Consider the following 10000-nt stretch of genomic DNA (forward strand, 5'->3'; position numbering starts at 1 on the left):
ATTTTATTGAGTCACCCATAACCTGTCATGTGATGTTCCAGGTTCGATCCTTGTCCATCGAGGAGATCATCCAACACGTTAACAGCGGCTGCATTGACGACAGAACTCGCGGATGTCAAGCTGCAAGGTAGTCCGGCTGATTCAGTACCTTCTGGGTTTCCTGTACCCCCACACAACCCCGCCAGTAGGGCGACTACGGGCTCCACTTCAGCGACACCAAACTACAATAATGCATTCCTTTTGAACTCTTTTCAAACTAGAGTCTGCATCATTTATATTGTAACTACCTAGGAACTAATTGCAAAGCCTAATATTGGCATGATGCCTCATTGTTAACCCTAGTGTATTGGAACTGGGCTGCTAGATGAGAAGGTTCATGCCGTCTGGTCGCTCCTGGTCTTGATGCGCTCCCGCTGGTCTCCCCAGGAAGCTCCTCTCCCGGGAGAGGAACCCTCCTCTGAAGGAGATCGTGGACGCCGGTCTGCTCTCTCGCTTCGTGGAGTTCTTGTCCATGGACGACGAGCCCACGCTGCAGTTCGAGGCGGCCTGGGCGCTGACCAACATCGCCTCCGGAACGTCCTGGCACACACAGCAGGTGATTAGCATCATGCACCCACCTGAATCTCAATGTAGCCAGTTGGGAGTTGAATTTGGTACTGTATAGGTTTTTGCAGGCCTGTAAACTTGATTTTGCAATGTCAAACAGTAGGACCCCTTTTTTTTTTTTTTTTTTTTTTGAACAGGAAAGGGTTGTCAATATTTCTGAAGGATGTGGAGTAGAGCGTTTAAAGACTCATGCATCGCAAAGTCTCTCTTGGCCTCACTAAGCACTTTGGTGCATTCATTACAGCCTCCTCTTGGGGGAATGCACTCACGCTAAACCGTCTCGGGGCAGACATGATGTTGACGAAAGATATTGCTAATGGCTCTTTAGTGAGGCCAAGAGACGGTTGAGGATGGTTTAAGCACCTTCTTACCTGGAGTGGTGGTTTTAGGTGGTGGAGCATGGCGCGGTGCCCGCCTTCATCTCCCTGCTGAGCTCTCCTCTCCTGCACATCAGCGAGCAGGCCGTCTGGGCGCTGGGCAACATCGCAGGTAACCACGGAACATGCTGCTGTGGGACGACGTACCCCACAGGTCTCGGTGCTTTGCCCTGAAAAAGAGATTAAAAGAGATTTATCTTTGATGTCCTGAAGGAGAAGCTCAGTGGTGTGGTCTATGGTATAAACGCTCAACATTTCACAGCAATTTAGTTTTAAGTAAAATATATCTGTCCTGAATATCTTTTTTTTTTATATATATATATATATAGATTCCTGAAAGCAATGCAGGTCAAACTGAAGTACCGCCTCTCGGCGTTAGTTCTTCCATGAGGTCTACGATCTGTGTACTGGTTCATGGACCATGACAATGAACATTCCCCTCTGGTTTTCCAGGCGACGGTCCGGCTTATCGCGATGCTCTGATCGACTGCCACGTCATCCCGGCGCTGCTGTCCCGGATCACTCCGGAAACCCCGGTGAGCCGACCCTACGGGTACTGAGCCGACCCTACTAGACCGCCACCTCAGAGGGCCTTCAGGGTCAGGTCCTCCTAGCTGGCTGACATGACAGTAGTCATGACAAACATGACTACGCTGCGTTTTATGTTTTTTATGTATGTTTTATCTATTCCCCCCCCCCACCTGGTAGTGTCGTGGTTTCCCCAAATAAACCAATATGACCACTAGGTGTAGGCCTGATGGTGCTGATAAATTACTTTTCTCCGCTAATGACTACCTCCCAACAACGTCTTCCATAATTTTGTCTTTTACATCATGTGGGAACAGGCAAACTCGTATCATATGGATGATATTGTTGGAGCAGATATTTTTCTCCTCTGGCCCTATAGGTGGGCTACCTGAGGAACCTCACCTGGACTCTATCCAACCTGTGCCGAAACAAGAACCCGTTTCCCCCGCTCTCCGCTGTCCAGCAGGTAACCTGGGTCCGACCGACTCAAGTCTCCTGTTCTTGGGTGGTTTTCTGTGTGCTTCCCTTCTAGCTTGAGGTTATGAAGCTGTCCAAGCAGACCTTCCTTCGTTTAGCAGATGACGAGTGTCTTACGCATGTGGCTGAGGACAATCTGAGTGATCATGACCGGAGCTACATGTTTGGGTCTGAGTGGTCTAGTTAGAAATCCAAATGCAGTGCAAAGAAGCTGTATGCATCAAATTGTTATTGGCGTAAAGGTAGCTATCAGTAGTTCATGGGGCCTTCTTGGTACCACTCACTCGCACTTTTCTGCTAGTGCTTGAAGGTGACTTATACCACCAGGTGTGACTAGCTGTTACAAGCCTCTTCTGACACCGCACACCGGTGGTATAATATGGGACATTTTCAATAACAAGAGGCAACACACCCAGGCTGTTCAACAGGATCTCTTCCTGTCCGCCAGGTTTTGCCGTCCCTGGTCCAACTACTCCACCTGAGCGATAAGGACGTCCTGTCAGACGCCTGCTGGGCCATCTCCTACCTCACTGACGGCTCCAACGACCGCATCGACGTGGTGGTGAAGACTGGCATCGTGCCGCGCCTGGTCGCCCTCATGGGCCATGTCGAGCTCGCCGTTGTGGTACGGGTCACTTCCTGGTGGTTAGCTTTGTATTTTTAAAGGTGACATATTATGCCACCAGGTGTGAGTGTGATCAGCCGTTTTTGAAAATCTGCCTCTTCTGACATCACAAGTGGGCGTGTCCACCTAGATATATGACGGATAGACAAGCAATGTTTGCTGAAGTCCACTGGGTAGGCTGGTAGACTGATCTATCCAGCACACATCTAGGTGGACACTTGTGATGTCAGAAGAGGCAGATTTTCAAAACGGCTTCTAACGGCTAATCACACTCTCGCCACGTTCTGATTGGTTCCCCAGACTCCGGCGCTCCGCTCCATGGGGAACATCGTGAGCGGCTCGGACGTCCAGACGCAGATGGCCATCGACTCCGGGGTGCTGGCCGTGCTGCCCCGTCTGATGAGGCACCCCAAGTCCAGCGTGCAGAAGGAGGCCGCCTGGGCCCTGTCCAACATCGCCGCCGGGCCCTGTAAACAGATCCAGCAGCTGATCACCTGTGGCCTGCTGCCCCCTCTGGTGGAGCTGCTGAAGAACGTGAGTCTGATGTTGTGGCTGCTGCTGCTGCTGGGCAGTGGTTGTAGTGATTGTTGCTAACCAGGGATGGTGCTGTCGGTGTAGGTTGGTTAGGGTTCAGTTTATTCCATGATGTGGTGGTGAGTGGGACTTCCTGGTAGAAACTGAAGAGACCTGGATGACTTTCGTTTAAATGTCGTGCCGCTCCCTGACATTGGAACTAACGCTGGCTACATTCAAAAGCAGAGGGAAAAACATGCATAGGTATAACTTATGTTAACGAGGTCTTTGTCTCTTATGTGACGGCAGTTTAGCTCACTCGAGAGTCCATTAACTCCTAGAGTCTGTTCTGTGGTCATATTTCTGGATGTGTGTATTGGGTCCTCTCAGGGGGACTTTAAGACCCAGCGTGAGGCGGTGTGGGCCATCACCAACCTGACCAGCGGGGGCACAGTTGAGCAGGTGGTCCAGCTAGTGCACAGCGGCGCCCTGGAGGCCATCCTGGACCTGCTGCAGGTGAAGGACACCAAGACCGTCCTGGTGATACTGGACGCCATCAGCAACATCTTCTTGGTGAGTCGCCGGTTTGGGAACCAATGTAAATTTTTAGTTGGAAAGTTGAGGTCCTTGGTCTTGGATGCTCTCCCTGTTTGGCTCAATGGCCAAGCTATACAGTATAAATTAATCTTAACTTCATAACATTGGTTTGAAGTAGAACTTCTAATTAAGTGCACATTTGTTGGTAAGCAGTACTTATTTTCAAGGCCATAATGTGATGGCCCACTTACTCTTGGCACTGCTTGTGATTGGCCAGAAGAGCGTCTGGAGTTTGTCTATCCATTTTCAATGAAATGAGCATGATATTGCCAAGTGCAGTTATTGCCACAACTGATTGGCCCATAAGTCAGCATGCATCTGCGTTTGGCTAACCTGGTTCTTTCTGCAGGCCGCAGAGAAGCTAGGCGAGACAGCAAAGCTGTGTCTGCTGGTCGAGGGACTGGGTGGTTTGGACCGGATTGAGATGCTGCAGAACCATGAGAACGAGATGGTGTACCAGGCAACACACAACCTCATAGAAAAGTTTTTCTCTGCCGTGAGTCGCTGTTTAGAGTGTGGTCTAAACCGGGAATGCATGCCATCTTTACCCTTGATGCTTTGGGATCTTATTTATATGGAAATGCACCAGTTGGGTTCATCACATGGTAGTGATGCGTTGGGTCTTGTCCTCACATTGGTAGTGATGCGTTGGGTCTTGTTCTCACTTCAGGATGATGAGGTCTTGGAAACGGAGGCTACAGAGGACGAGTTCATCTTCCAGGCGGCTGATGTCAAGAAAACTTTTGAATTTTAAAACTTGTATTTTGACACTGTTTCTAAAGCTAATAAAAATATTTTGTTATAACTACGCGTTGCCTGAACATAAATCATTAAACTAGCAGGCTGACTGAAACATTACCTGCAGGAGATGCTAACAATATGGTCCTATAAGACTAACTGGGAAAGCTGTTTTACAGGGGTGGGGGAGGTCCCCATGGTTATGACCTGTGCCAAATTTGTGACTTTTTTTTCTTTTCCCAGTTGTGTACCAGCGTTTTGATTCGCGACACTTGTGTGAAGCGTTACTTCTGCTTAAGGGTAATCTTGATGCCTCTATCATGGTTTAGGCGCTAGGGTGAGACAAATGGAAAAGGTTCATGTTAGTTTATTCAGATACAAGCTAAGCAGACCTGCACTCTGGAGGTGGTTCATGATGCAGCACAAGACGTTTCAGACTAAATTGGTATGAGCAGAATGGTAAAGAAGTCACCTACAGGTTCGGATTATCTGACTCTTAACAATTGGCGTCGTCAAGGCAAACTATTCCGAAATGGGGTTACCAGTAACTATGGGGACCATTGCCGTTATGTAGGCTTTAATATCGTATGAGGCATAAATCATTTACAAATCTTTTTGTGACTGATCTCAATCAACCTCTGCACAGCTCTTGACTTTCTTTTCTCAATGACTTGGTGACAAAATGGCATGGCTTGACTATCATAAGAAATACATGTCAACAAGTCAAACAATATTTTACATAAAATCTCATCTTCTAGAGGGCACTGTAGGACGTGTGGCCAATGGCCAACACGATGATCCAGCAATACTTCCCCACGTCAAACCCTGTCTTGATTAAGAGACCCTCTAGCGGCAGTAATTCAACTTCAAGTTACGAAATGGTTGACATTGTAAACATTACATTTGACATCAAAAGGTGTCATTTCAATTGAACCGATAAACATGCAGTTTGCAAGTGATTGTGAGGCATAAGAAAGCAAAGCGATTTTGCAGTAACAGTCATTGTAAAACACTACACCAGGTGTCCCTAGAAATCCTTAACTTAGTTTGACTGTGAAGCATGGCTAGGTTCATGTTGAGGAACTGAAACAACGCCAACACAAGGAAGGATTAATAATGCAGACGTTATTTAATTAATCTCATCACATGTCAATTGACCTGACAACCCATCATCTTGATCGTGGCTCCGGTCACTGCCGCACTGTTTAGCTAGAGACAGCATAGGCACATTTTTACAGTATTAAATAGTGTAGTGAATACCTTGTACAGTACAAAATTGGCATTTATATGGCTCTGCCTGACAAGACATGACACACATTGTTGTTGGTAGCAAATGCACGAGATGTAAAACCACAACAAACAAGAAAGACTTCTTGCGTTCTCCTGCCGCGGGGGTCTGTCAGGAAGCACCTGGGTGTGGAACGGCTGCACCGAGAAACCAGACAGGTCGTCCAATGAGAACACAGCTCCTGTTCTCGTTGGTTCTGCTCAGACGGGTGCCACTTGTGTCATCAATGTCTGCCAGTCATTTCAGAATAATTGATAATAAACGGTTTGAGTTTGAGTTTGAGATCGCAGGTCTGTTCCGGACGTCCATAAGAACCAACAACATATAGACCAGGACTCCATACGAGGTCTGAGCGCTTCTGGAGGTGAGGTAGTCTGGATAGAAGTTGTGGAGAACTAGCTGTGTGTGTGCATGTCTTTACATCCTCTCGTAGCTGTGTGTGTCTACATCTTCTCATAGCTGAGTGTGTGTCCGCAGGTGGAGCAGGTCTTCTGGTAGAGGTCCTCTTCGGCATCGAGGACCTCCTCTGGTCCGTACTGGTGATGATGGACCTGGGAGTCTTTGGTCCACACACTGCTACGCACGGCCCGTCGCAACTCTATACACACACACACACACACACACACACACACACACACACACACAGTTGGGTTAGGTTATAAGGGTCAGGGTAAATTTGGTTAAATAGGATCAGGGTGAACTAGGGTTAGGTTATTTGGGTAAGTAGGATTAGGGTTTCTACTGACCTTTGACCTTTTTGTTGAAGCGTTTCTGTGCTTGCACCTCTTTGTTCTCCTGCCGCGTCTCCTTGGCCTCCTCCATCGCCTCCTCAGAGCCAAACACCTCCTTGCACCTCCTTTCCACCTACACAAAAACGGAATCTTAAACAACACACATGCGCGCACACGCATGCACACGCAATGTAAACCTTTAACGACACACATATACACGCACTCATGCACACACACTCCCACACTTAACCATTAACAACACACACACACACACACACACAAAACCATCACGGAAACACTAACACCCCCACCTGGGTCCTGAGGTAGAGCTTCATGTCGCCCCAGCGGGGGTTGTGGGGGTTCTTGCGGAGGATGCAGCGGAGGGGGGGCTCCCTCTGGTCCAGGTCACAGTCCTTCAGCAGGAAGTTCTTCTTGGCGTCCGACCGGCTCACCAGCTGGTGCTTCCCATCGTTATCCCTCAACACACACACACACACACACACACACACACACACAGTTTATAGATACATTTTTCAGACAGACAGACAGACAGACAGACACACTGTATAGATACATACACCAAGTCTGTAGATACACACACACATATCATCTATACATGCAAACAAAAAATAATATATATATTTATATCTATTATATATATATATATCATATACCTGCACTTGTCGCAGACTGACAGGTCGAAGCTGTTGCTGAGGTAGGAATCCATGAAGGGTTTACCACACTCATCACACACCAGGTAGTCGGTCTCTATCACCGGGGCTACACACACACAAAACACTTAATTACAGCCCACACACCCACTCAGTCAGTATCCGGGTCCACCATAAATATAGCTCACCTGGTTGATGCACCACAGGTTTGACCCACTGCGTGTCTTCCTCGTCCTCTTCCTCGATGAAGAATCCGGCTCCTGAATCGATGGTCTTGGCGACTTTGGCTGAAGTTGAGCCTTCGATCGCCGCTAGAGATCGGCTCGCTAGTCGGGCTTGTCGGAGCATCAACGCCCGCTGTCGGTTCCGCTCTATCTTAGCCCGCATCGCCGGGGAAAGCTCTACCCGGTCCGCTTGCTGACCTGTCTTGGACGCCTCAGAGTCTGTGACAGGAGCAGCGATCTCACACTCTGCCGGTTCCATGTCGGCTGCCTTGCGGTGACCAGACCAGCTGCGACACTTTTCTGGTTTGGTGAACGGAAGGTTTAATACGAGGTCTAGTTGTATGAAATGTGTTCATGCATCTCCTGTTTCCAGCTAACTGTTTCTGTTGTACAACGGTGGATGTACGTGTTCAATTGTTTACAACCGCTTCCTCCCGTACCTCGTACTTTCACAGTAAAAGCCCCCCGCTAGGAAGTCAGAGGCACCAACAAATTGCACTTAAATTAAACGAATCATAAACAATTGTAAATGTTCTCAGTTTTATGAAATATTTCAAATATATATGTATGTTTTTTTTTAAATTATTTTTAATATATAATAATACAAATTACGTTAGTGGGGTTGTTCAAATACTGTGACAGATGAGGGCGCCATCTATCCATCAGAAAACGTACATTTACATTTCCAAAGCACAAAATCTCTCCTTAATTCTCATTGTATGGTGATGTATACAAAATCGTCTTTCGTCTGTGTTAAAGACGAGTATGAGAAGAGAAAGATGTATAGCCCTACATTTAGCAGTGTATGGGTTCTGAATACGCGGATTGAGTAGAATTCCGACGGGGGGGGGGTTACTTTCGTCAACAGACCCGCGTGTCTCGCAAAGAGATGTGGGTACTAATTATCTCTATCTCTTTATCATATCACTCCTTTAACGTAGTTGTGCGTGACTCCTGTATTGCCCCTTATGATAACTAGTTTTGAACGTCATTCTATAGCGATGTTTGTCGCTATAGAATAGTATGGTTATACATTTAAAAATTCAGGGTAACGTAATAGATAAAGTTTCAAGTGGTTGTTTTTTGTATCATGTCTGGATCATTGACGCCAGAGTTCAGTTTCAATAACCATAGGTTTGTATCAGTGTCATCCGTTATATTGACGAGAGCGTAAATATTGTGAAAGTTCAACCTGACAACCATCAGTGAGAAAGACTTTCCCATGAATGGGGTTTCGTCCGCGCCCGGCTAACGTCAAGATCATACTTTCAGGGATCATTTCTATAGTCTTTGACTTGAGAAATATCGTACGAAAGTGATCGGTTACTCTAACCATGATGAAGAGTACTGATGTTCCCTTCTGAGCGCGAAGCGGGCAGCGAGTAATGATTTAATTCATACGCTCCTTGTCATTGATGACCGTTCCTTGCTCCCTAGTGGAGCCTGGAGGTAGGGAACATGATCAGAGTGGTTAGATCTACATAATGTTAAAAATTATCTCATCATGACCTCTTCTGATTGTAATATCAGAGGGACGTGGATTTATAACCTAGTATAAATCGTTACTTAACTCAATGTGCAGGTTTATCGTGTTGTCGACAGTGTGAAATTATCTGCATTGTAGGTTTACTTTAGGTTTTTCAGCTAGAAAGAGACCCTAAACGCATTTTTACAGTATAATGAAAGTACTATACACACGCGGAATATGGAATGACGGCACAATAGCAGTAGCCTATGCATCTGAATTGCGTGTGCTCTTTAATACTTAGTAGGATTTTATATATAGGAAGCATTCCGTACACGATTTATATTATGTCACTATGTTGCGCATTTCATATACAACATCACTCATAATAACGTTCATACAGAACGACGGCAACGTTTCTCAGTGATAAAAAAGTATGCCAAATTGCCCAGAGCCTTAACCTTCCTTGCCTACAACTCTCGGGTCAAAAGCACATTGTCTAGACACATTTCTTCAGCTAACAAGGTGAGTGTTAACCGACAACACAATGTCACGTTTGGTTGACCTTTGGTTGTAGGGAGAGGAAAGAGGACAGGACAGAAGATAGGACAGAGGAAACAGGACAGAGGAAAGAGGACAGAAGACAGACGACCAGACCGAGTACAGGACAGGACAGAGGAAACAGGACATAGGACAGGACAGAGACTGGATTTTATTTACATCATCTGACTCTCTCCCACTGGGACTTTATTAGGTTTTTATTTTACATAGAAAGTAGGAAACAAATCACTATTGAGTGATGCATTCTCACAAATAAATAAGCATTATCAAACACCCCTTTGCAACCTGGCTGAAGTGATCATCAGAGGATCAAACTATTGATTACCTATCGGGATGTTTAGTATGAATTGTGGTTAAATTATGTGTGCTTTGTTATATTACTATATTTTTTATATATTATTTTTACAATTCCCTGTTTCTTACCACAATAAAACATTAAAAGAGTAAATGAAAATGTTCCCCATAACCCCAACCCTACTTCAGTGTAGGTAATTCGTTCACCATTCAACCTGAACACCAGATTCACCAGAATCAATCCGAATAGGAACTCACTTTAAAATGAGACCGCTGACTCCAGTACTACTGTACTGTACTTTACT

The 10000-nt window shown here is 46.1% G+C and overlaps 2 protein-coding genes and 1 non-coding gene across 3 annotated transcripts in view; 2 read left to right on the forward strand and 1 right to left on the reverse strand.

The window, feature by feature from the left end:
* Positions 1–4477, forward strand: part of kpna7 (karyopherin alpha 7 (importin alpha 8)) — a gene marked incomplete at both ends in the record, with an annotated part of 4887 nt that extends 410 nt beyond the window's left edge. Inside the window, 10 exons of the mRNA XM_084465063.1 lie at positions 42–127; positions 427–595; positions 996–1095; positions 1437–1519; positions 1891–1977; positions 2437–2613; positions 2914–3147; positions 3517–3699; positions 4073–4219; positions 4394–4477. Coding sequence (XP_084321189.1) covers positions 42–127; positions 427–595; positions 996–1095; positions 1437–1519; positions 1891–1977; positions 2437–2613; positions 2914–3147; positions 3517–3699; positions 4073–4219; positions 4394–4477 — 1350 coding nt within the window. The remainder of the gene's footprint in view (positions 1–41; positions 128–426; positions 596–995; positions 1096–1436; positions 1520–1890; positions 1978–2436; positions 2614–2913; positions 3148–3516; positions 3700–4072; positions 4220–4393) is intronic.
* Positions 4478–5063: 586 nt separating this feature from the next.
* Positions 5064–7742, reverse strand: xpa (xeroderma pigmentosum, complementation group A). The gene is made up of 5 exons (XM_084465240.1): positions 7340–7742; positions 7155–7260; positions 6792–6957; positions 6496–6613; positions 5064–6347 (listed from the first exon to the last, which is right to left on the reverse strand). Exons 1-5 carry the CDS (start codon positions 7632–7634, stop codon positions 6193–6195), a joined length of 840 nt encoding a protein of 279 aa, XP_084321366.1. The 5' UTR covers positions 7635–7742; the 3' UTR covers positions 5064–6192.
* Positions 7743–8631: 889 nt separating this feature from the next.
* On the forward strand, positions 8632–8847 carry LOC311341416 (small nucleolar RNA U3). The gene has a single exon (XR_014633347.1). It is a non-coding gene; the product is annotated as a small nucleolar RNA U3 (small nucleolar RNA).
* Positions 8848–10000: the final 1153 nt, after the last annotated feature.

The sequence above is a fragment of the Micromesistius poutassou genome (genome assembly GCF_964030765.1).
Source record: "Micromesistius poutassou genome assembly, chromosome: 3".
Taxonomy (NCBI): Eukaryota; Metazoa; Chordata; class Actinopteri; order Gadiformes; family Gadidae; genus Micromesistius; species Micromesistius poutassou.